Source organism: Scyliorhinus canicula, chromosome 18, assembly GCF_902713615.1.
Source record: "Scyliorhinus canicula chromosome 18, sScyCan1.1, whole genome shotgun sequence".
NCBI classification, from domain to species: domain Eukaryota; kingdom Metazoa; phylum Chordata; class Chondrichthyes; order Carcharhiniformes; family Scyliorhinidae; genus Scyliorhinus; species Scyliorhinus canicula.
The window spans coordinates 131,253,563-131,280,691 of NC_052163.1; the positions used below are offsets into that span (position 1 = coordinate 131,253,563).

Sequence of the window (27,129 nt, forward strand, 5' to 3'; positions counted from 1 at the left end):
TGTCAAAGTCCTGGAACTCCCTCCCTAACAGCACTGTGGGTGTACCTACACCATATGGACCGCAGACATTCAAGAAGGCATTTCCCCACCACCTTCTCAAGGGGCAATTAGGGATGGGCAACAAATGCTGGCCTAGCCGGGGAAGCCCACGTCCCGTAAAAATAAATTTAAAAAACAAAACAAATATGCTGTTGCTCAGAGTAATGTTTTTTCCGTAGCTTGCATCCCAGATACTGGGGTCATTGCAGTTATCAGAAAAGCAAAATCGTTTTGAGTATGTTGTTTTACCACTGGCACTTATTTCTTCCCTCCTAATATGACCTCTAGTAATTATATCCCAATCTTTTAGTACATAGAATATACAGTGCAGAAGGAGGCCATTCAGCCCATCGAGTCTGCACCGACCCACTTAAGCCCTCACTCCCCCCCTATCCCCATGACCCAATAACCCCTCCTAACCTTTTTGGACACTAAGGGCAATTTATCGTGGCCTATCCACCTAACCTGCCCATCTTTGGACTGTGGGAGGAAACCGGAGCACCCGGAGGAAACCCACGCAGACACGGGGAGAACGTGCAGACTCCGCACAGACAGTGACCCAGCGGGAAATCGAACCTGGGATCCTGGCACTGTGAAGCCACAGTGCTAACCATTGTGCTACCGTGCTCCCCCTTTTAAATACTACTTTAAGCAGGAAGTATTTTGTTGAATTTGACGGCAAAAAACTGGGGTTCTGGACAAGCCCCAAGACCTTCACAAATGTTCTTCCCTTAATTGAAACATCACAATCTAGAGATTAGACTAATACAGATATGAACTTTAGGATAGATTTTCATGAAATGTGATGGAAGACATTTACCGTTCATCTCATTTGTCAGGAACTCGGAGGGCTGGGTAGTTTGGGGCCTGCAGCCCGGCTGGGATATCCTGGAAATCTGAAAGAAAGACAATGTGCTGGAAAATCTCAGCAGGTCAGGTTGAGGTCAATATTTGTGGAGGAAGAAACCAAGTTTAACATCTCAATCAGTTCTGTAGAAAGGTTAGAACAAAGAACAAAGAAAATTGCAGCACAGGAACAGGCCCTTCGGCCCTCCAAGCCTGTGCCGACCATGCTGCCCGTCTAAACTAAAATCCCCACCCCTCCCGAGTACTCCGGGCTGTATTCTCCGCAGCCCCGTGCCAAAATCGCGTGTGGAGCGGGGTGGAGAATCCAATGTTACGGGAGAATCGGGCCTGGCACCGTGTCTGGGGAGGGGGGGGGGAGTTGATGCCCCGTGTGGGGGGTGTTGAGGCCCCAGTGTCTGGGGAGGGGGGGGGGGGGGGGGGGGGGGGGTTGAGGCAGGCCCTGGTGCGGGAGGGGGGGGTTGGGGCCCCAGTGTCTGGGGAGGGGGGGGGCGGGCAGAGGGGAGTTGAGGCAGGCCCTGGTGCGGGGGGGGTTGAAGCCCCAGTGTCTGGGGAGGGGGGGAGGGTGAGGCCCCGGTGTCGGGGGAGTGGGGGGGAGGGTGAGGCCCCAGTGTCTGGGGAGGGGGGGGGCGGGGGGGAGTTTGGATTGGATTGGATTGGATTTGTTTATTGTCACGTGTACTGAGGTACAGTGAAAAGTATTTTTCTGCAAGCAGCTCAACAGATCATTCAGTACATGGAAGAAAAGGGAATTAAACAGAATTCAAGAAAATACATGAGAATACATAATTGGGCAACACAATATATACAATGTAACTACATAAGCATTGGCATCGGTTGAAGCATACAGAGTGTAGTGTTAATGAGGTCAGTCAATAAGAGGGTAATTTAGGAGTCTGGTGACAGTGGGGTAGAAGCTGTTTTTGAGTCTGTTCGTGCGTGTTCTCAGACTTCTGAATCTCCTGCCCGATGGAAGAAGTTGGAAAAGTGAGTAAGCCGGGTGGGAGGGATCCTTGATTATGCTGCCTGCTTTCCCCCGGCAGAGGGAGGTGTAGATGGAATCAATGGATGGGAGGCAGGTTCGTGTGATGGACTGGGTGGTATTCCCGACTCTCTGAAGTTCCTTGCGGTCCTGGGCCGAGCAGTTGCCATACCAGGCTGTGATGCAGCCCGATAGGATGCTCTCTATAGTGCATCTGTAAAAGTTGGTAAGGGTTAATGTGGACATGCCGAATTTCCTTAGTTTCCTGAGGAAGTAAAGGCGCTGTTGTGCTTTCTTGGTGATAGCGTCGACATGAGTGGACCAGGATAGATTTTTGGTGATGTGCACCCCTAGGAATTTGAAACTGCTAACCATCTCCACCTCGGCCCCGTTGATGCTGACAGGGGTGTGCACAGTACTTTGCTTCCTGAAGTCGATGACCAGCTCTTTAGTTTTGCTGGCATTGAGGGAGAGATTGTTGTCGTTACACCACTCCACTCGGTTCTCTATCTCCCTCCTGTATTCGGACTCGTCGTTATTCGAGATCCGGCCCACTATGGTCGTATCGTCAGCAAACTTGTAGATGGAATTGGAACCAAGTTTTGCCACGCAGTCGTGTGTGTACAGGGAGTAGAGTAGGGGGCTAAGTACGCAGCCTTGCGGGGCACCGGTATTGAAGACTATTGTGGAGGAGGTGTTGGTGTTCATTCTTACTGACTGTGGTCTGTTGGTCAGAAAGTCAAGGATCCAGTTGCAGAGTGGAGAGCCAAGTCCTAGGTTTTGGAGCTTTGATATGAGCTTGGCTGGGATTATGGTGTTGAAGGCGGAGCTGTAGTCAATAAATAGGAGTCTGATGTAGGAGTCCTTGTTTTCGAGATGCTCTAGGGATGAGTGTAGGGCCAGGGAAATAGCGTCTGATGTGGACCGGTTGCGACGGTATGTGAATTGAAGTGGGTCAAGGCGTTCCGGGAGTATGGAGGTGATGCGCTTCATGATCAGCCTCTCGAAGCACTTCATTACAACTGACGTCAGGGCCACCGGGCGGTAGTCATTGAGGCACGTTGCCTGGTTCTTCTTTGGTACCGGTATGATGGTGGTCTTCTTGAAGCAGGTGGGGATCTCGGAGTGGAGTAGGGATAGGTTAAAGATATCTGTGAATACCTCTGCCAGCTGGTATGCGCAGGCTCTGAGTGCACAACCAGGGATCCCGTCCGGGCCCATCGCCTTCTGTGGGTTCACTTTCAGGAAGGCCGATCTGACTTCGGAAACTGTGATGGTGGGTATGGGTGAATTATGGGCTGCTGGGGCACTCGACAGCGGATTGTTGGTTACCTGCTCAAACCGAGCATAGAATGCATTAAGTTAATCGGGGAGTTGAGGCAGGCCCTGGTGCGGGGGGGGGGGGGGGGGGGGGGGGGGGGGGGTTGAGGCCCCAGTGTCTGGGGAGGGGGGGCGGGGGGGAGTTGAGGCAGGCCCTGGTGCGGGGGGGGGGGGGGGGGGGGGGGGGTTGAGGCCCCAGTGTCTGGGGAGGGGGGGAGTTGAGGCCCCGGTGTTGGGGGAGTGGGGGGGGAGTTGAGGGAGTTTTTGAAATGCAGGCCATTTAATAATCAGAATGTGTGCTGGCCATTCTGTTAAGGACAGAGGCTGGGCTCCTGAGGCTGGAGTCCAGGCTGATGGAGTGAAGTTGGAAACTGCCAGTGTAGGGAGCGAAAGCCAAGACATTTTTAAAACTTTAAAAATGAAAAGACGCCACCGCCATGGTGGACATGCTCGGTGAAGCTCCGCCAATCCCACCCAGCCTGACACTGGGAGGTTACCTTCATCGGCCATGGTTTGCCCTCCACATTGGAAGGTAGGGAGAGCCGAAGCTGACTGGAAGATTCCTTGTGACCTTTTTAGACCCACTAAGGGGCTTAATTTGCTGCTCCCCACTTGCAGCCAATGACCATCACCCTGGCAAAGCGCTATGTTTAAAAAGTGGAAAGAGGCAGGAAAATGGCAGGAAAGTACAAGCCTGATTAATCTGGGCCCAGCTCCACATCAATTTCAACATTGGGGCCAATGTCTTTTGGTTCAACTAGGTTTGGGCGATTAACGTTACCCTGTCAGTATAACTTACAGCCTGCGTAAATTCTATACTGAAGGCAAGAGATTGATACATATTTGTACATTAAAGGAATCGAGGATCATGTGAATAGTGCAGGAAGATGGAGTGAAGATACAAAATCAATGACAACCTTACTGAGTAACACCTGAAACAATCAAATCCGATTCATTGGGTCAGATTCTCTGGCCTACCTGTGGACCTATTAATGGCGGGAGGGAGGCTGCTATTGGCCGATAGCAGCATTTCCTCCTGCTGCTGTCAATGGGGTTTCCCATTGAATCCACGCCAATCACCCGGAGAATCCCGTGACGAGGGTCCATCACCAGCAGGACTGGAACATCCGACCCATTATGTTTCACAAAAACATAAAAAATAGGAGCAAGATGAGGCCATTCGGCCCTTCGAGCCTGTTCCGCCATTCATTATGATCATGGCTGACCACACAACTCAGTAACCTGTTCCCACTTTCCTCCTATATGCTATACTTCCTTTCGCCGAAAAGCAATATCTAACTCCTTCTTTGTCCTTTATTGCAAAGAGATTGGGGCCGGGATTCTCCCCTACCCGGTGGGGCGGGGGGTCCCGGCGTAGCAGAGTGGCACCAACCACTCCGGCGTCGGGCCTCCCAAAAGTTGTGGAATTCTCCGCACCTTTGGGGGCTAGGCCCACGCCGGAGTGGTTGGCGCCACGCTGACTGGCGCCAAAACCGGCGCCAACGGCCTTTGGCGCTACGCTGCCCGGCCCGGGGCTGGCCGAAAGGCCTTCGCCGGTCCGCGCGTGCGCCGGTGCGTCAGCGGCCGCTGACGTCACCACCGGCGCATGCGCAGTAGGGGGCGGGTCTCTTCCGCCTCCGCCATGGTGGAGACCGTGGCGGCGGCAGAATAAAAAGAGTGCCCCCACGGCACTGGCACGCCGGCCGATCGGTGGGCCCCGATCGCGGGCCAGGCCACCGTGGGCCCCCCCCCTGGGGTCCGATCGGCCCGCCCCCCCCAGGACCCCTGGGGCCCTCTCGCGCCGCCAATCCCGCCGGCACAGAGGTGGTTTAAACCACATCAGCGGGATTGGCCTCTCAGCGGCGGGACTTCGGCCCATTGCGGGCTGGAGAATCGCCGCGGGGGCATACCGATCGGCAGGGCCGTGATTCCCGCTCCCGCCGATTCCTGGGTGGCGGAGAATTCCAGCTACGGCTGGGGCTGGATTTACGCCGGCCCCAGGCGATTCCCCGACCCTGCGGGGGGGGTCGGAGAATTCCGCCCTGGATTTGAAAAATTGGGAGGTTTTATTGCAGTTTTTCAGGGTGTTGATGGGGTCTCACCTGGAATAATTTGTACAGATTTGGTCCCCTTACCTAAAAAAGGATCTGGTGACATTGGAGGCAGTCCAAGGAGATTGACCAGACTAATTCCTGCCATGAGAGGGTTGTCCTATCTAGAGAGACTAAATAGTCTGGGTCTGTATTCCTCAGAGTTTAGAAGAGTGAGGGGTGACCTTATTCAAACATATCAGATCTTGAAGGGGCTGACAGGGTCGATGATGATGTGTTTTCACTGGTGAGAGAGTCTCAAACAAGGGGACAGAGCTACAGGATAAAGGGCCGGTCATTTTAAACTGAGGTGCGGAGAAATGTCTTCTCGCAGAAGGTGGGGAATCTCTGGAATTCTCTCTCCCGGAGGGTGGGAATCTCTGGAATTCTCTGTCCTGGAGGATGGGGAATCTCTGGAATTCTCTGTCCGGAGGGGGGGAATCTCTGGAATTCTCTGTCCTGGAGGATGGGGAATCTCTGGAATTCTCTCTCCCGGAGGGAGGGGAATCTCTGGAATTCTCTCTCCCGGTGGGAATCTCTGGAATTCTCTCTCCCGGAGGGTGGGGTATCTCTGGAATTCGATGCTCCGGAGGGTGGGGAATCTCTGGAATTCTCTGTCCCGGAGGTAGGGGAATCTCTGGAATTCTCTGTCCCAGAGGGACGGGGAGGCTGGAATTCCCCCCCCCCCCGGAGGGAGGGGGAGGCTGGAATTCCCCCCCCGGAGGGAGGGGGAGGCTGGATCATTCGAAGTATTTAAAGTGGAGGTGGATAAATATTTGACAGATGGAGGATTTGATAGATGGAGGAATAGAGGCTGTGGGGAAATGGAGAACAGGAGTTGAGGCCGGCATAGATTTGGCAACAGGAATCGCTCTTCCTACCGTTTGTCAAGGGGGTTTCCCAATGAAGCCATCCCCGTGCCGCAGGACAGTGTTCCCAGACTGCTTCACTGTGACGCTGACTGTAAGGACACCGTTCCCAGACTGCTTCACTGTGACGCTGACTGTAAGGACACCGTTCCCAGACTGCTTCACTGTGACGCTGACTGTAAGGACACCGTTCCCAGACTGCTTCACTGTGACGCTGCGAGGTCACTGTTCCCAGACTGCTTCACTGTGACGCTGACTATAAGGACACCGTTCCCAGACTGCTTCACTGTGACACTGACTGTGAGGACACCGTTCCCAGACTGCTTCACTGTGACGCTGACTGTGAGGACACTGTTCCCAGACTGCTTCACTGTGACACTGACTGCAGGGCACTCTTCCCAGACATACTATCCACTTATTTCACTTTGATTGTTAATTAAACAAATTCAAAAAAATATTTTCTTTCAGCATCCGAACAGAGCAATTTCTCAAAGAGTATTTTATGTTTATTATCACAAAATTGGATGATTATTGCAAAATCACACTAACATGATATTAGTCTGAAATCACCTATAGATCGTTACGTCTGGAAGCAAATAGTCATTGTTTCTGTTAGATTTTACCTGCCAGCTGCTGTTAATGTTGCCACCAGATCTGCTAAAAGGGAGGATTGTCCGTTTGCAGATGCAGAGTTGAGTTGGAGGTTATCACAATGATATTGAGTCTTTTCACTTATGACAAATGAGACCTGTCGAGGGCAAGAGGCAAGATATCTGTGCTTATCCCAACAGCGTACTAATAATGTTTCGATTCTGGTGTTATGAAAGATTGAAAAAAATAAATAGGAGTTTGGTAGCAAGGTAAATAAATTGTTTTGCCAAAACACTTGCTTTGCAGTTACGTAACCTTTTAGGATAGCAACTGAAAGAGAAAAAGTGGTTCTTTACCTTCACTGGCTATAACCAAATAGCTCTAAACCCATACCTCCCCTTGTATGAAAGGAAATTGAAGAGAAGTTTGCACCAGATATATCTATCTTGTCCATGATACCCACCTCCAGCTCCCTTGACACCATTCTCACTAAATTGTTGATCACTCAATCCACCTTTTATTGTGCTTCATGACTCGCTGACAATATAAATAGTTCCCTCCCTTCCATTTATTTCAGAATTTCCATCAAACAGGTAAATTGCTGGCTTTGAAAGCAGACCAAGGCAGGCCAGCAGCACGGTTCAATTCCCGTACCAACCTCCCCGAACAGGCGCCGGAATGTGGCAACTAGGGGCTTTTCACAGTAACTTCATTTGAAGCCTACTTGTGACAATAAGGGATCTTCATTTTATTTCATTTCAATTGGGTCACTCATTTAATATCTATTGGTGGATACAGATCAACTTCATTTCGGAATGGAGATATTGAGGAACGTTCACTGCCAATCACCTGTGGTTGCTTCCAGAACGGACCATTTTCAGCTATTTTCCCATTTTTGTTCTTGGATCTTCAGAACTTGGGAATATTTACTTTGTATTGTTCGAATCTGTTGACTGTCATCTTACTGCTGACCCCTACTTTCATCTTGCTCCATTGCCTATGCAAGTCAAATCTCCGCACAATGTTCCATCTGCTCCCCACCACCACCATCTTGGTTTCCCAGGAAATCACAGCATCAGACAGTCTATACTTTTTGTTTACCAGTATAGTTAAAAAATGTATTTCCTATTTTTGATCATGCGGATAATTGTGAAATCACTGACGTATTTTATAACATAAACTGTTAGAAATTCTATGTTAAAAAAACAAAGATCGATGTCAGGAATAAACATAGTAAAGGCATATGACTTGGTATCATGCATTACTTTAATAATGTACAAGGGATATTTGTATTCACAGAACAAAACTGGCTTAGTTGAAAATATATTTACTATGGAAACATTAAACTGTTTCTAACAAAAACGATAGCATTAAATTTGCTCTCAAGTCTGTAACGTCACAGAGCAAACAACTATGTTCGTCATATCTGAAGCGTAGATTTCTCAAATCTAAAGGGTTATAAGCGGGGTGACTTTTTAACATTTGTGTTGAGCTTGTGTTGAGGTTGTAAACTTCCAAAATGTGTTTTCTTTCTACATGCATAACCCAAAGTTTAGCTGCAGAATGTCAATTCCCCCCAAACTAAAGGTGTGTGTGTCAGTGCTGCAGGGTTGCATTCCTACATTGTTGCTCTTGTTGCCAGCAGAGGAGCTTTGTGTTTTAAAGTCTGCAGTGTAACTGTCCTGCCTGTTATTTCCGTTGTTCCCATTTCTTTTATGATATTTTATTATTTTGGTTCATGGACCCATAATTAGAATGCCTTTAAGCAGAGGACTGAAAGTTGAAGCAACCTGCTTGTCAGGACACTGTGTTCCCAGGTTCTGTTTTTGGAAAGGAGAAGTCAGACTCCTTGGCACTGGGTGGAATATGGAAGCCAGGTTCGATCGATTGGTTGGCAGGCAACTTTGTGGTTTGGCCAGGGACAGTGTTGTGCCTGACATCAGTTAGTGATTGGTTCCTGCTTGATGCTTTCTGAAAGAACTGGGCAGAAGTGTTTAGACATTGAAAGTGAAAGGAAACTCTCTCTCGCATGCGTACCAGGCTACAGTCATCCCCAGAGAGTAGGTTGTATATTTGTCCTAACTTATGAAATCTATATTGTATGGAACCTGTGGTTTGAAATTGGCAGCTGAATAATTCACAGTTGTTTTCCAAATATTGAGAAAATGAGGGCATTGCCAGTTGGTGACCCCTTGGATAAAGAACTCTGAGTGATTCAGTGTAATTTCCTGAGGAGCAGTTGGAGATGCAGAAAAATTAATTCCTATTTAGAAAATGCCTACTTGATTTGTCACTTGGTTTAACTCATTCAGAAGCCTTTACTTAATTCATTTCTTACCTTTCGTTGTTCTCTCATTTCAGCCCAAATAGAAGTGATACCGTGCAAAATCTGTGGAGATAAATCTTCAGGAATCCACTATGGAGTCATCACTTGCGAAGGATGTAAAGTAAGTGAAGCTAAAGCTAATTTATCATTTCTGCTTCCCGGCCAGGTACCTCTGTTCAGTTGTTTTAGTCAGGATGCAGACTAGTTGGGACTGGCACAGGGCAGCACGGTGACACAGTGGTTAGCACTGGTGCTTCACAGCGCCAGGGACCCGGGATCGATTCCAGCCATGAGTGACTGTCTGGTGTGGAGTTTGAACTTTCTCCCCGTGTGTGCGTGGGTTTCCTCCGGGTGCTCCGGTTTCTTCCCACAAAGATGTGCAGGTTAGGTGGATTGGCCATGATAAATTGCCCCTTAGTGCCCAATGGTTAGGTAGGGTTACAGGGATAGGGCGAGGGAGTGATCCTAGGTTAGGGTGCTCTTTCGGAGAGTTGGTGCAGTCTCGATGGGTCGAATGGCCTCCTTCTGCACTGCAGTGATTCTGTGTCTAAGAGCTGCAGGAGGTGACAATTGCATCTGTACCTTTTTGTAAAAAGGTATCGAATTCGATCCATTCCACTGCCCTTTCACCATATCCTTTTTACATTTGAAAATAGTTATCCATTTAAATGGTCATTGGATAAACATATGGACGATAAGGGAATAGTGTAGATGGGCTTTAGAGTGGTTTCACAGGTCGGCGCAACATCGAGGGCCGAAGGGCCTGTACTGCGCTGTAATGTTCTATCTTCTATTTACCATTTAAAAGCTGCCATGCTTTCTCATTCCACTGCGATGTCCAAAAGCACCCCCGGACAAAACAATTATCTTAAAATCTCCTTGAATGTTATGTAGCAATCTTCAATTCATGCTCTCTTGCATTGGATCATGAGATATTTACCCGTGTGGTATTTTAAAGGATAGGCTTGCAGACCACGAAGGTGCAAAGAAGTGAGAGCTTTACTGGGAAGGTGTTTGCAGGTTGTTGGGATGGCTTCCTGTTTGCCCACACAAACGGTGGGTGACGTCATCAATACGTGATCGGATTCTTAAAGTGACCAACAAAGATGAATACACAATACCCAGCTTTATCTCAGCAAAGTGTTTCGTAATTTTGAGCATGCGGTGAATCATAATAGCATAATTCATACTGTTATCACACAGTGTACCATGCCTCTGTAAGCCCGGAGCCTGCCTGCCAGTTCATCTGGAGTTCATCTCGTCACAGGCAGGCTCTGTTGTAAGACGATTAAAACCACTGTTCACTTCTAACCACCTGTCGCGTGAATTGATGGTCTCATCAATTTAATCGTCTTAAGAAACAGTAAGGAACGACTATGGAATCAACCCTCAAGCCTGATCGACTGGAACTCGACCCACAGGATGCAGAGGCAAAATAAATCTTTTCACATTGGCTCCGATGTTTTAAGGCCTACCTGGCTGAAGCAAGCACCACAGATACGACGGAGGAGCAGAAACTCAGCCTACTGCACGCGAGGGTGAGCCATTGTATATCTACTCAGTTAAATTGTACCGGCTCATATACAGAGGCCCTGGCCCTACTCGACAGAATGTACGTGAGGCCCGTCAATGAGGTCTATGTGCGCCACGTTTTTCCTACTCGCCGCCAGCGCCCCACAGAATCGCTAGAAGAATTTCTAAGAGACTTAAAAGCCTTATCCCGGGACTGTAATTACCAGGCAGTAAATGCTGCTGAACATAGAGACTTGCTGTCCGCGATGTCTTTGTTGCGCCAGCGACTGTTGGAGAAAGGGGCTCAAAATTTAAAAGATACTGTTGAACTCGCTACAACTATAGAGGTCTCGTTTCGTAGCCTCACCTCGTTTCCTGCGGACTCCGCGACCCCGTCATGGACCCCCGACCAGCGACTGCCCCAGGCCTGCGCTGCACGGCCACCCAGCCACCATGCTGCCCCAGCCTGCCACTTTTGTGGCCAGTCCCAGCACCCGCGGCAGCATTGCCCGGCCCGCAATGCGATCTGCAGCAGCTGCGGGTGAAAAGGTCTCTACGCCAGAGTGTGTCTGGCAAGGAAGGCCCCAGCCCCTAACCCTCCCGCGGCACAAAGCGACCGCTCTCCGCACTCACAGGCCCGCAGGCCCCGGAACGCTGCGGCCTATACCCCGACTCCGCCCCCGCCCGCTACGTGCGATCCACGCGCAGCCGACCACGTGCGACTCATGGGTCCGCCATCTTGGACGCCATCTTCCTCGCCGCCCGCCACGTGTGATCCACGGGGGCGGCCATCTTGGGCTCCATCCTCTCCAAACTCAGAAAATTTGATTGAAGACTGCGACCCCAGCGGGCACTCATCACGGGGCCACCCCAGCGCAGCCGACCGAGCCACCGACTACCCGCAACTCAACGCAGTCACACTGGACCAATCGCGCCCAAAACATCTCCACAACTCTATGACGACGGTCCAAATCAACGGGTGCAGTACACCATGACTTTCCGACTCCGGGAGCACTGAGAGCTTCGTACACCCAGATCTGGTAAGACGTTGTTCGCTCCCCGTTTTCCCTGCACGGCAAACTATCTCCCTCGCTTCGGGCTCCCACTCTGTCCATATCCAAGGGCGCACCGTCACAACTCTAACAATCCAAGGCGCTAGTTACTCTAATTTCCAACTATACGTCCTGCCTGAACTCTGCGCCCCACTTATTGGGACTCGACTTTCAATGCAACCTCAAGAGTCTCACCCTCAGCTTCGGCGGACCCCTACCCCCACTCACTATCTGCAGCCTAGCCACGCTGCGAATCTCCCCCCCCCCTCCTCTCTTTGCCAACCTCACCCCGGACTGTAAACCCATAGCCACTCGCAGCAGGCGGTACAGCCTATAGGACAGGGTGTTCATTCGATCCGAGGTCCGGAAGCTCTTACGTGAGGGGATCATAGAGGCCAGTAACAGTCCCTGGACAGCTCAGGTGGTGGTCGTCAAGACCGGGGAAAAATGCCGCATGGTCGTAGACTATAGTCAGACTATTAATCGGTTCACGCTCCTCGATGCGTACCCCCTCCCCAGGATTGCAGACATGGTGAATCAGATCGCCCAGTATCGGATTTTCTCCACAGTGGACTGAAGTCTGCATCCCACCAGCTCCCAATCCGCCCGGAGGACCGCCACTACACTGCGTTCGAGGCCGATGGCCGCCTCTTCCATTTCCTCCGGGTTCCCTTTGGCATCACAAATGGGGTCTCGGTGTTCCAACCAGCAATGGACCAAATGGTGGACCAGTACGGGCTGCGGGCCACGTTTCCGTACTTGGATAATGTCACCATCTGCGGCTATGACCAGCAGGACCATGATGCCAACCTGAATCGATTTCTCCAGATGGCCCAGAAGCTTAACCTCACATACAACAAGGAGAAATGCGTTTTCCGCACAACCAGACTAGCCATCCTCGGCTATGTCGTGGAGAACGGAGTCCTGGGCCCCGACCCGGACCGTATGCGCCCCCTCTTAGAACTCCCTCTCCCCTCATTGTCCCAGGGCCCTCAAACGGTGCTTGGGATTCTTTTAATTTTATGCCCAGTGGGTCCCTCAATATGCGGACAAAGCCCGCCCACTCTTTAAGGCCACACTATTTCCCCTGTCAGCTGAGGCGCGCCAGGCCTTCAACTGCATCAAGGAGGACATCGCCAAGGCTGCCATGCGGGCGGTGGATGAATCCACTCCATTTCAGGTTGAGAGCGATGCCTCAGAAGTAGCTCTAGCAGCCACACTAAATCAGGCAGGGAGACCAGTCGCATTTTTCTCCCGAACCCTCTCCTCTTCGGAACTTCGACACTCCTCAGTCGAGAAAGAAGCACAAGCCATTGTGGAGGCTGTTCGTCACTGGAGGCACTACCTCGCAGGTAGGAGGTTCACCCTCATCACCGACCGGAGATCGGTTGCCTTCATGTTTGACAACTCGCAAAGGGGCAAAATTTAAAATGATAAAATTCTGAGGTGGAGGATCGAGCTCTCCACCTACAAATACGATATTAAATATCGACCGGGGAAGCTCAACGAGCCTCCAGATGCCCTGTCCCGCGGGACGTGTGCCAGCGCGCAGAGCGACCGCTTAAAAGCCATCCACAGTGACCTCTGCCACCCAGGGGTCACCCGGCTCGCCCACTACATCAGAGCCCGAAACCTGCCTTTCTCCAACGAGGAGGTAAAAGCGGTCACCAGGGACTGCCCGATCTGTGCGGAGTGCAAACCGCACTTTTATAGACCAGACAGGGCCCACCTGGTCAAGGCTTCTAGGCCCTTTGAACGCCTCGCTATCGATTTCAAAGGGCCACTCCCCTCGACTAACCAGAATGTGTATTTCCTAAATGTCATCGACGGGTTCTCCCGATTCCCTTTTGCTATCCCGTGCCCCGACATGACCCCCCACACAGTCATTAGGGCCCTGCATAGTGTCTTCACCCTGTTTGGTTTCCCCAGCTGTGTACACAGTGACCGGGGTTCGTCCTTTATGAGCGACGAGCTGCGTCAGTGCCTGCTCGACAAAGGCATCGCCTCGAGCAGGACTACCAGCTACAACCCCAGGGGGAACGGGCAGGTGGAGAGGGAGAACGCGACGGTCTGGAAGACCGTCCTACTGACCCTCCGGTCCAGGAATCTCCCGACCTCCCATTGGCAAGAAGTCCTCCCCGACGCGCTCCACGCTATTAGGTCCCTCTTACGTACCGCTACCAACCAGATCCCTCACGAGCGGCTCTTTATCTTTCCCAGGGGCACTACCACGGGGGTTTCACTCCCAGCATGGTTGAAGACACCGGGCCCAGTGCTCCTCAGGGAGCACGTCAGGGCGCACAAAACTGACCCGCTTGTGGAAAAAGTGCTCCTACTACACTCGAAACCCCAATACGCCTTCAGAGAATTCCCTGACGGCCGTCAGGACACCGTATCCCTCTGGGACCCAGCGCCTGCAGGATCCAACCCCACCGCCGAGATACCCCTCACACTACATCCCACCCAACTCACCGCGCCCCACGCCCCCGCGCCTACCAGTTCGCTACACATGTTCCGCGCGCCCACACCCGCAAGCTCCCAGCGGCCCCACTCACCAGTCGAACCAGACGGGTACAAAGCTCGGACAGAATCACCCCCGGAGTCCGCCATCGTACCCCAACCCACCGTGATCATCCAGCCACCAGAGGAGACTGCAACCCCGGTGCTCCGCCGATCACAACGGACAACTCGACCACGGGACAGGCTCAATCTGTAAACCATCACCCCCGCCGGACTTGATTTTTTTACAGGGGGTGAATGTGGTGAATCATAATTACATAATTCACACTGTTATCACACATGTTGTACCTTGCCTCTGTAAGCTCGGCACACAAGCTGTTGCGCAGCTCTGCCCCTAGGGGGAGGTGTACTGGGAATGTATGGAAGTTTGTACTGGGATCCACCCTTGGCTCCGCTCATGACTCCTCCCCCCCACTGGTTGTATAAAGCTTGGCAGTCAGAGCCTGCCTGCCAGTTCATCTAGAGTTCATGTCGTCACAGGCAGGCTCTGTTGTAAGACGATTAAAGCCACTGTTCACTTCTAACCACATGTCGCGTGAATTGATGGTCTCATCAGAGCACCTTTCTGTTCTATTGCAAAGATTCTATTCTTTTGTCATTTCTCATTCCTAATGTTATAGTGAATCACCCCTGACCTTGACAAGGGCTTTGCATCCTTTCTAAAGTAAGATGATCAACTAAGTACAATATTAAAACTGTGCCATAACTAATGACTTGTATAGATTTATTATTACTTTGTAAACTGTGCCGCGGTTTGTAAACTGTGCCGCGGTTTCTCAGACCTAGGATTTCAGGTCAGCTGATCAACCTGTCCTCGCATTTATGCTACTCTTACATCATCAAGGCCAGACCTTTTTTAAATTCATTTACGGGATGTGGGCGTCGCTAGCTTAGCCATCATTTATTGCCCATCTCTAATTGCCCTTCAGAAGGTGGTGGTGAGCTGCTTTCTTGAACCGCTAGGTGTATGAACACCCACTGTGCTGTAAGGGAAGGAATTCCAGGATTTTGACCCAAGTCAGGATGGTGAGTGAGTTGGAGAGGAACCTCCAGGTGGTGGGGTTCCCAGGTATCTGCTGCTCCTGTCCTTCTGGATGGTAGTGGCTGTGGATTTAGAAGATGTTGGGCGGGATTCTCCGACCCTCCGGGGGGGAGAATGGATGGGGGGAGGTACTCACCCTGGCTGCCCTGACAAGGTCATTGACCTTCTTGTGGTACTGGATGCCTGTCCTGGCTGTTACGGCCGTGGCCCTGACAGCCTCTGCCACCTCCCTGCCAAGGCACCACCCTGCGGCCGTGTCCGGGGTACAGGGCCTCCCTCCTCTGCTCCACTGCGTCCAGTAGCACCTCGATGCCGCGCTCCTGGAACCTCGGTGCTGCGTGGCAGGCGGCCATTTTGCCAGGTCTCCATCAGTGCCGTCAATGACGGCACGCGCGTCTGTGACGGGTGACGCCGTCGCGAATGGCGTCACGCCATTGTTAGCTCCTTCTGGGTCGGCAGTTACTGGAACTTCCGGTTGGCCCAACGCCGGAGCGGTTTGCACCGTTCTTGGCGCCAGCATCAGGCCATCCCGCCGATTGTGGGAGAATCCTGCCCATTGTTTATGGAACCTTGGTCTGTTGCTGCAGTGCATCCTGTAGATGGGACACACGGCTGACACTGTGCGTCGGTGGTGGAGGGTTTGAATATTTGTGGAAGGGGGAGTAATCAAGCGGGGCTGCTTTGTCCTGGATGGTGTTGAGCTTCTTGAGTGTTGTTGGAGCCGCGCTCATCCAGGCAAGTGGAGAGTATTTCAGTCACAGTCCTGACTTGTCCTTTGTAGATGGTGGACAGGCTTTGGGGGGTCAGGAGGTCAGTTATTTGCCACGGGTTTCTAAGCCTTTGACCTGTCCTGGTAGTTGCAGTATGAATGCGGCTGGGTCCAGTTCAGTTTCTGGTCAATGGTAATCCCCAGGATGTTGTCGTGCTTGGGGTGCTATTAATTCCCCAAGAGGCCATATATGTGACAAATATTTGGCAATGGGGGTGCTGGCACTGTACCTGGGGGTGGGAGAGAGGGAAAATTGGCCAGCAGTTGTCAGCACAGTGGTTAGCACTGCTGCCTCACAGCACCAGAATCCTGGGTTCAATTCTGGCATCAGGTCACTATCTGTGCGGAATCTGTACGTTCTCCCCGTGTGTGCGTGGGTTTCCTCCGGGTGCTCCGGTTTCCTCCCACAGACCAAAGATGTGCAGGTAATAGAAATAATCTTTATTGTCACAAGTAGGCTTACATTAACACTGCAATGAAGTTACTGTGAAAAGCCCCTAGTTGCCACGTTTTCGGGTACACAGAGGGAGAATTCAGAATGTCCAATTCACCTAACAAGCACGGCTTTTGGGACTCCTGGGAAGAAACCGGAGCAGCAGAGGTTAGGTAGATTGGCCGTGTTAAATTGCCCTTCGTGTCCAAAATGGTGAGCTAGAGTAGAGGCGTGGGCTTAAGCACGGTGCTCTTTCCAAGGGCTGGTGTAGACTCGTTGGGCCGAATGGCCTCCTTCTGCACTGCCAATTCTACAATTCTGCAATAGTTTCTCTTTTCAATATGGAAGCAGGAGGCACATTTGGAGGGTGATGGACCAACAGATATCGTGCAAGAGAAGGTCATTCAGCCTATCGAGCCTGCTCAGTCAATTAATAACATCATGGCTGATTTGATAATATCCTCTGATCTGCATCCCGCCCTAACCCCTGATTATAAAAAAGAGAACTTGAACTTAGCAATACTGTATATCCGTGGTGTACAATAGGGACAATAGAGTATATCCGTGGTGTATAATAGTGACACTAGTGTATATCCGTGGTGTACAATAGTGACAATAGTGTATATCCGTGGTGTACAATAGTGACAATAGTGTATATCCGTGGTGTATAATAGTGACAATAGTGTATATCCGTGGTGTATAATAGTGACACTAGTGTATATCCGTGGTGTACAATAGTGACAATAGTGTATATCCGTGGTGTACAATAGTGACAATAGTGTATATTCGTGGTGTATAATAGTGACAATAGTGTATATCCGTGGTGTATAATAGGGACAATAGTGTATATCCATGGTGTATAATAGTGACAATAGTGTATATCAGTGGTGTATAATAGTGACAATAGTATATATCAGCAATCTTGTGACCACTTTATAAACTTTCTGATTCTTGCTCCTTTTATGATTTAATGAGTGATGTGAATTTTGCCTCATGTGAAAGGCGAGGCTCTATTTGGTGCTGTGAAACAGACGATTGTTCTCTCTTCCATTCTTGAATTTCTCCTTGGACCAAAACTAATGGAGGTTTGATGCAATGTATCGCCCAAGTTCTAGACTGAAGATAAAAATCTGCAGTGACTTTTAGCTTGGGGAAGCACACTGTGCAGTCAGATCTATCCTTTTTCTTTGAAGACCTGTTGTGCTTGTGACTATATTAGGGTGGAATGGCTCAGTTAATGCCATGTTACAGGTAGTGTGTGATGTGGAGATACTTCTGCTGGGAAATAGTGACTATTGTAACCAACACCTTTTATCTTTTTTTCTCAATGCAGTACAAAATATAAAAGTTGATTCTGCAGCCTAACCACAAACCAAGATCGGTACAGTTTACCCACCTGTAGCTCGGAAACATGGAATTTGCCAAAAAACCTCTGGGGCGGAATTCTCCGACCCCCTGCAGGGTCGGGGAATTGCCCGCCGCCTTCGTAAATCCCACCCCCACTGTGGCCTGAATTCTCTGCCACCCGGGAATCGGCGGGGACGGGAATTGCGCCCCACCGGTCGGCGGGCCCCCCCGCGGTGATTCTCCGGCCCGCAATGGGCAAAGTCCCGCCGCTGTCAGGTCTCTGTGCCGGCGGGAGCAGGCGGCACTAACGGGCCCTGGGGTCCTGGGGGGGGGGGGGGGGGCGAGGGGCGATCAGACCCCGGGGGGTGACCCCACGGCGGCCTGGCCCGCGATCGGGGCCCACTGATCGGCGGGCGTGCCAGTGCCGTGGGGGCACTCTTTTTCTTCTGCCGCCGCCACGGCCTCCACCATGGCGGAGGCGGAAGAGACCCCCCCTACCGCGCATGCGCCGGTGGTGACGTCAGCGGCCACTGACACTCCGGCGCATGCACGGACTCACGCCGACCGGCAAAGGCCTTTCGGCCAGCCCCGACGCCGATCGGCATGGTGCCACTCCAGTGCGACCCTAGCCCCTAAAGGTGCGGAGAATTCCCCACCTTTTGGGGAGGCCTGACGCCGGAGTGGTTGGCGCCACTCCGCTACGCCGGGACCCCCCGCCCCGCCGGGTAGGGGAGAATACCGCCCCTGATCCGCTTTATGCTCTCGACCCTGATAACTGATTTAAGTTGCTGAACCTCAGCTGAACCTTAACCGATGGAGGGTAACTTTGTACCATCCATATGGATTGTGTGAAGACCCAAGTCCCAAATGAAAGGGTTGCTGACCCATTGCAACATGAAGCACTTGTCCAATTTCTAACAGGAAAACTGTGGGGTCACAGGGGCTCAGATTCTGTGCATTTCTATCCAGTGGTTAAGACTGACCTCAGTGAGTTGTCAGTTATCATTCAATCTTAATTGATACTACTGTTTATTATGGATCATGTTGGATAATTGATCAATACACAAACGTTAACATGTCTGGTCTCATTTACAAGGTTTCAGACAGAATGAGAGAGTCTGTCAAGAAATGATGGTAATGAGCAATTAATAAGACAGGGACCTGCATTCACGTAGCACCGCCTTCCATGACCATCGGCTCTCGTAATGAAGTGTTTACAGCCAATGAAGTGCTTTTGAAACATGACCACTGTTGTAATGTAGGAAACGTGGCAGCCAATCTGCACACAGAAAGATCCCACACAAAGCAAAGTGGTAATAATCAGATAACCTGTTTTTGCGAGTTGTTTGAAAGATAAATACAAGCTAAGAGACCTATTTTCAAATTAATGCTGTGATAGTCACCACTGTTTGTATATAGTACGTATATGAGAAGTAATACGGTAAGGCTCCTGTAAGGCTGCAGGAGGCAACACATCTCTGCTTAATAAAGCCTCGATTACTCTCTACTCTCGTCTCGTTGTAATTGATAGAGCATCAATTTATTAAGCAGAGATTTTACAGCGATGGCCCTCCGCATCAAGCCAGATCGCCTGCAGCTGCACCCTCAAGCAGACAACGCCAAGTCGGCCTTCGCCCACTGGCTAGCCTGCTTTGAAGCCTACATCAAATATGTGACGGAACAACCCTCAGAAGCACAGAAACTCCAGATCCTGAACACACGGCTGAGCTCCGATATCTTTCCCCATATCCGAGACGCACCCAACTACGCTGAGGCCAGGCGCTTCTGAAAGAGAACTACACCCGGCCGACCAACAAACCCTACGCCAGGCACCTCCTGTCCACACAGCAACAACTCTCTGGTGAGTTATTGGAAGATTTCTGGCGTGCCCTGCACGCCCTGGCGAGGGACTGCGATTGCCAGGCAGTTCGACCGTTGAACTTTCCGAATTCCTAATCAGGGAGGCTTTCGTTACAGGCATAGAGTCAGCGTACATCCACCAGCGCCTGTTAGAAGGAGCTACCCTCAACCTCGCAGCGACCAAGAAATTCGCGACCTCACTAACGGTAGCCTCCCGTAATGTACAAGTGTACGCCCCCGACCGCAGGCGCCCCCCTCCTGGACATCGTGGACCCCACCAGTGACCGCCCCCCCAGCCAACCCCAAGCCTGCGCCGCGTGGCAGCCAGCCAACCCCAGGGGCCCCAAGTGCTAATTCTGCGGGCAGACAAAGCACCCCCGGCAGCACTGCCCAGCGCGGAGTGCAATCAGCAAGGCCTGCGGGAAGAAAGGACATTTAGATGTGGTGTGCCAGCGGTCGATCGCCGCTGTAACCAGGCCCATTGTTCCTGCACTCCCCACGTGTGACCCGCGGGCGCCGCCATCTTCGGCGCCTCAGGACCCTTGCTCGTCGGGGACCTCATCGCCCGTAACTGCCGCTGACCAGCCCGGGGTCTAGCAACAGCAGCCGCAGCTCGCCTCCATCACGTTCGACGAGTCCCGGCCGCACAACCTCGCAACCGCGTCGACGACAGTAAAGGTCGATGGGGCACAGGACATCATGCCTTCTTGACTCTGGGAACACGGAGAGCTTCATCCACCCCGATACAGTAAGGAGCTGCTCCCTCGCGGTACACCCCATTACCCAACGAATCTCCCTGGCCTCCGGATCCCACTCCGTGGCGATCCGGGGGTACTGCATCGCCACCCTCACCATCCGGGGGTAGAGTTCAGCGACTTCCAGCTCTACGTCCTCCCCAACCTTGGCCGAGTAGCTTCCTTGCTACTCAGCCTGGACTTCCAGTGCAACCTCCAGAGCCTAACACTGAAATTCGGCGGGCCCCTACCACCCCTTACCGTCTGCGGCCTCACGACCCTTAAGATCGACCCACCTTCCCTGTTTGCGAACCTCACCCCAGATTGCAAACCCGTCGCCACCAGGAGCAGACGGTACAGGGCCCAGGACAGGACCTTCATCAGGCCTGAGGTCCAGTTGCTGCTTCGGGAAGGCATCATCGAAGCCAGCAACAGCCCCTGGAGAGCCCAAGTGGTAGTTGTAAAGACTGGGGAGAAACACAGGATGGTCGTTGACTACAGTCAGACCATCAATTGGTACACGCAGCTCGACGCGTACCCCCTCCCCCGCATATCTGATATGGTCAATCAGATTGCACAGTACCGGGTCTTCTCGACAGTGGACCTGAAATCTGTCTACCACCAGCTCCCCATCCGCAAGGCGGACCGTCCATACATAGGGTTTGAAGCAGACGGCCGCCTCTACCACTTCCTTAGGGATCCCTTCGGTGTCACTAATGGGGTCTCGGTCTTCCAACGGGAGATGGGCCGAATGGTTGACCGGTACGGACTGCGGGCCACCTTCCTGTACCTGGACAATGTCACCATCTGCGGCCATGACCAGCAGGACCACAACGCTAACCTTTCCAAATTCCTCCACACTGCCAAACTCCTGAACCTTATGTACAACAAGGAGAAGTGTGTGTTCAGCACCAACCGCATAGCCATCCTTGGCTATGTGGTGCAAAATGGAGTTCTAGGGCCCAACCCCGATCGCATGCGCCCCCTCATGGAACTCCCACTGCCCCAAGGCCCTCAAACGATGCCTGGGGTTCTTCTCATACTACAGCTAACTACGCGGACAAGGCCCACACACTCAAGTCGAGAGCGATACATCAGACGTTGCTCTGGTCGCCACCCTCAACCAGGCGGGCAGACCCGTGGCATTCTTTCCCGCACCCTCCATGCCTATGAAATTCGGCACTCTTCCGTCGAAAAGGAGGCCCGAGCCATCGTTGAAGCTGTGCGGCATTGGAGGCATTACTTGGCCGGCAGGAGATTCACGCTCCTCACTGACCAACGGTCGGTTGCCTTCATGTTTAATAATACACAGCGGGGCAAGACCAAAAATGATAAAACCTTGAGGTGGAGGATCGAGCTCTCCGCCTACAATTACGAGATTTTATATCGCCCCGGTAAGCTCAACGAGCCCCGAGACGCCCTATCCCGAGGTACATGTGCCAGCGCACAAATGGACCGACTCCAGGCCCCACACGATGGTCTCTGTCACCCAGGGGTCACCCGGTTCTTCCACTTCATAAAGGCCCGCAGCCTACCTTGCGGAAGTTAGAGCGGTCACCAAAGAGTGCCAGGTCTGCGTGGAGTGCAAACCGCACGTCTACCGGCCAGACCGAAAGCACCTGGTGAAGGCCTCCCGCCCCTTTGACCGCCTCAGCGTGGATTTCAAAGGGCCCCTCCCCTCCTCCGACCGAAACACGTACTTCCTTAACGTGGTCGACGAATACTCCAGATTCCCCTTCGCCGTCCCATGCCCCGATATGACATCTGCCACAGTTATCAAAGCCCTGCACAGCATCTTCACTCTGTTCGGTTTCCCCACCTACATCCACAGTGACCGGGGGTCCTCCTTTATGAGCGATGAGCTGCGACAATTCCTGCTCAGCAGGGGTATCGCCTTCAGCAGGACGACCAGCTACAACCCCCGGGGAAACGGTCAGGTGGAGAGGGAGAACGGGACAGTCTGGAAGGCCGTCCTGCTGGCCCTACGGTCTAAAAATCTCCCGGCCTCCCACTGGCAGGAGGTCCTCCCCAACGCGCACCACTCCACCCGATCGCTACTTCGCACGCCAATTAATGAAACCCCCCATGAACGTCTCCTTGCCTTCCCCAGGAAGTCCACCTCCGGGGTTTCGCTGCCAACGTGGCTGGCAGCTCCAGGACCCGTCCTCCTCCGCAAGCACGTGCGGCTCCACAAGGCGGACCCGTTAGTCGTGAGGGTCATTGCTGCTGCACGCAAACCCGCAGTACGCCTACGTGGCGTCCCCGACGACCGCAAAGACATAGTCTCCCTCAGGGACCTGGCACCAGCTGGTTCACCACCCCCCCCCCCCCCCCCCGCCAACTGCCCCGGCACCACCCATCCTCCCCCCAGCGCACCTCACCACAGCCCCCGCTCCAGGACGATCCGTTATCCCCTTGGTCCCACCCGGGGATGAAGATGAGGACTACACGCTCCCAGAGTCACCGCCGACTGAGCCGGCTGCTGCATCGCCACAACGGAGGATCAAGGCACCCGACCGGCTAAATTTGTGAACTTTCCCCAAAATGTACACTTTAAAAATGCTCACATACATATAAATATATAAATACATATAAATAGTTTCTTTCCACCACCCCCGCTGGACACTTTTTTAACAGGGGGTGAATGTGGTAGTCACCACTGTTTGTATATATCACAATAATGAGGTGTAATACGGTAAGGCCCCTGTACTACAGGTACAGGGGTAGATCCCTGCCTGCTGGCTCCGCCCAGTAGGCGGAGTATAAATGTGTGTGCTCACCGAGCTGCAGCCATTTCAGCAGCAGCTGCAGGAGGCAACACATCTCTGCTAAATAAAGCCTCGATTACTCTCTACTCTTGTCTCGTCGTAATTGATAGTGCATCGAGTGCCATGGGATCTTTCTGCCCACAGGAGAGGGGTGTTAGGGCCTCAGTTTAGTATCATGAGAAAGTCAACACCTCTGACAGTGCAGCACTCCCTCAGTACTGACCCTCTGACAGTGCGGCACTCCCTCAGTACTGACCCTCTGACAGTGCGGCACTCCCTCAGTACTGACCCTCTGACAGTGCAGCACTCCCTCAGTACTGACCCTCTGACAGTGCAGCACTCCCTCAGTACTGACCCTCTGACAGTGCAGCACTCCCTCAGTACTGACCCTCTGACAGCGCAGCACTCCCTCAGTACTGACCCTCTGACAGTGCAGCACTCCCTCAGTACTGACCCTCTGACAGTGCGGCACTCCCTCAGTACTGACCCTCTGACAGTGCAGCGCTCCCTCAGTACTGACCCTCTGACAGTGCGGCACTCCCTCAGTACTGACCCTCTGACAGTGCAGCACTCCCTCAGTACTGACCCTCTGACAGTGCAGCACTCCCTTAGTACTGACCCTCTGACAGTGCGGCACTCCCTCAGTACTGACCCTCTGACAGTGCGGCACTCCCTCAGTACTGACCCTCTGACAGTGCGGCACTCCCTCAGTACTGACCCTCTGACAGTGCAGCACTCCCTCAGTACTGACCCTCTGACAGTGCGGCACTCCCTCAGTACTGACCCTCTGACAGTGCGGCACTCCCTCAGTACTGACCCTCTGACAGTGCGGCACTCCCTCAGTACTGACCCTCTGACAGTGCGGCACTCCCTCAGTACTGACCCTCTGACAGTGCAGCACTCCCTAAGTACTGACCCTCTGACAGTGCGGCACTCCCTCAGTACTGACCCTCTGATAGTGCAGCACTCCCTCAGTACTGACCCTCTGACAGTGGGGCACTCCCTCAGTACTGACCCTCTGACAGTGCAGCACTCCCTCAGTACTGACCCTCTGACAGTGCAGCACTCCCTCAGTACTGACCCTCTGACAGTGCAGCACTCCCTCAGTACTGACCCTCTGACAATGCGGTACTCCCTCAGTACTGACCCTCTGACAGTGCGGCACTCCCTCAGTACTGACCCTCTGACAGTGTGGCACTCCCTCAGTACTGACCCTCTGACAGTGCGGCATTCCCTCAGTACTGACCCTCTGACAGTGCGGCACTCCCTCAGTACTGACCCTCAGACAGTGCGGCACTCCCTCAGTACTGACCCTCTGACAGTGCAGCACTCCCTCAGTACGGACCCTCTGACAGTGCAGCACTCCCTCAGTACTGACCCTCTGACAGCGTAGCAAGTATGTTTCTTCAGTATTTTCAAACGAGAGGGGCCATATTGTTGGAGAGGACAGCGTGAAGCAGACTGATAAGCTCGAGGAGATACTTGTCAGGAAGGAAGATGTGTTGCGCGTTTTGAAAAACTTGAGGATAGACAAGTCCCCGGGCCTGATGGGATATATCCAAGGATTCTATGGGAAGCAAGAAATGAAATTGCAGAGCCGTTGGCAATGATCTTTTCGTCCTCGCTGTCAACAGGGGTGGTACCAGAGGATTGGAGAGTGGTGAATGTCGTGCCCCTGTTCAAAAAAGGGAATACGGATAACCCTGGGAATTACAGGCCAGTTAGTCTTACTTCGGTGGTAGGCAAAGTAATGGAAAGGGTACTGAGAGATAGGATTTCTGAGCATCTGGAAAGGCACTGCTTGATTAGGGATAGTCAGCACGGATTTGTGAGGGGTAGGTCTTGCCTTACAAGTCTTATTGACTTCTTTGAGGAGGTGACCAAGCATGTGGATGAAGGTAAAGCAGTGGGTGTAGTGTACATGGATTTTAGTAAGGCACTTGATAAGGTTCCCCATTTTGGGCTTGTGCAGAAGGTAAGGAGGCATGGGATAGTGGGAAATTTGGCCAGTTGGATAACAAACTGGCTAACCGATAGAAAACAGAGAGTGGTGGTGGATGGCAAATATTCAGCCTGGAGCCCAGTTATCAGTGGCGTACCACAGGGATCAGTTCTGGGTCCTCTGCTGTTTGTGATTTTCATTAACGACTTGGATGAGGGAGTTGAAGGGTGGGTCAGTAAATTTGCAGATGATACGAAGATTGGTGGGATTGTGGTTAGTGAGGAGGGCTGTTGTCAGCTGCAAAGAGACATAGATAGGATGCAGAGCTGGGCTGAGAAGTGGCAGATGGAGTTTAACCCTGACAAGTGTGAGGTTGTCCATTTTGGAAGGACAAATATGAATGCGGAATACAGGGTTAACGGTAGGGTTCTTGGCAATGTGGAGGAGCAGAGAGATCTTGGGGTCTATATTCATAGATCTTTGAAAGTTGCCACTCAAGTGGATAGAGCTGTGAAGAAGGCCTATGGTTTGCTAGCGTTCATTAGCAGAGGGATTGAATTTAAGAGCCGTGAGGTGATGATGCAGCTGAACAAAACCTTGGTCAGGCCACATTTGGAGTACTATGTGCAGTTCTGGTCGCCTCATTTTAGGAAGGATGTGGAAACTTTGGAAAAGGTGCAAAGGAGATTTACCAGGATGTTGCCTGGAATGGAGAGTAGGTCATACGAGGAAAGGTTGAGGGTGCTAGGCCTTTTCTCATTAGAACGGAGAAGGGTGAGGGGCGACTTGATAGAGGTTTATAAGATGATTAGGGGAATAGATAGAGTAGACAGTCAGAGACTTTTTCCCTGGGTGGAACACACCATTACAAGGGGACATAAATTTAAGGTAAATGGTGGAAGATATAGGGGGGATGTCAGAGGTAGGTTCTTTACCCAGAGAGTAGTGGGGGCATGGAATGCACTGCCTGTGGAAGTAGTTGAGTCGGAAACGTTAGGGACCTTCAAGCGGCTATTGGATAGGTACATGGATTAGGGTAGAATAATGGAGTGTAGGTTAACTTCTTAAAGGCAGCACGGTAGCATTGTGGATAGAACAATTGCTTCACAGCTCCAGGATCCCAAGTTCGATTTCGACTTGGGTCACTGTCTGTGTGGAGTCTGCACATCCTCCCCGTGACTGCGTGGGTTTCCTCCGGGTACTCCGGTTTCCTCCCACAGTCCAAAGATGTGCAGGTTGGGTGGATTGGCCATGATAAATTGTCGAAAATTCTATGATTAACCTAGGACAAAAGTTCGACGCAACATCGTGGGCCGAAGGGCCTGTTCTGTGCTGTATTTCTCTATCTATTCCCTCAGTACTGACCCTCTGACAGTGCAGCACTCCCTCAGTACTGACCCTCTGACAGTGCAGCACTCCCTCAGTGCTGACCCTCTGACAGTGCGGCACTCCCTCAGTACTGACCCTCTGACAGTGCAGCACTCCCTCAGTACTGACCCTCTGACAGTGCGGCACTCTCACAGTACTGACCCTCTGACAGTGCAGCACTCCCTCAGTACTGACCCTCTGACAGTGCAGCATTCCCTCAGTACTGACCCTCTAACAGTGCAGCACTCCCTCAGTACTGACCCTCTGACAGTGCAGTGCTCCCTCAGTACTGACCCTCTCTCAGTGCAGCACTCCCTCAGTACTGACCCTCTGACAGTGCAGCACTCCCTCAGTACTGACCCTCTGACAGTGCAGCACTCCCTCAGTACTGACCCTCTGACAGTGCGGCACTCCCTCAGTACTGACCCTCTGACAGTGCAGCACTCCCTCAGTACTGACCCTCTGACAGCGTAGCGTTCCCTCAGTACTGACCCTCTGACAGTGCGGCACTCCCTCAGTACTGACCCTCTGACAGCGTAGCGTTCCCTCAGTACTGACCCTCTGACAGTGCGGCACTCCCTCGGTACTGACCCTCTGACAGTGCAGCACTCCCTCAGTACTGACCCTCTGACAGTGCAGTGCTCCCTCAGTACTGACCCTCTCTCAGTGCAGCACTCCCTCAGTACTGACCCTCTGACAGT

At 52.2% G+C, this 27,129-nt stretch overlaps 1 protein-coding gene across 2 annotated transcripts in view; it reads left to right on the forward strand.

The window, feature by feature from the left end:
- LOC119953219 (nuclear receptor ROR-beta-like) overlaps positions 1-27,129 on the forward strand; it is a 66,147-nt gene that overhangs the window by 4,955 nt on the left and 34,063 nt on the right. Inside the window, exons 1-2 of one of the 2 annotated variants that reach the window (XM_038777244.1) lie at positions 8,770-8,815; positions 9,117-9,202. In XM_038777244.1, the coding sequence (XP_038633172.1) occupies positions 8,785-8,815; positions 9,117-9,202 (117 nt within the window). In that variant the 5' untranslated portion in view covers positions 8,770-8,784. Of the gene's footprint in view, positions 1-8,769; positions 8,816-9,116; positions 9,203-27,129 lie in introns of those variants that run through there. The other variant, XM_038777245.1, reaches the window with a different exon arrangement.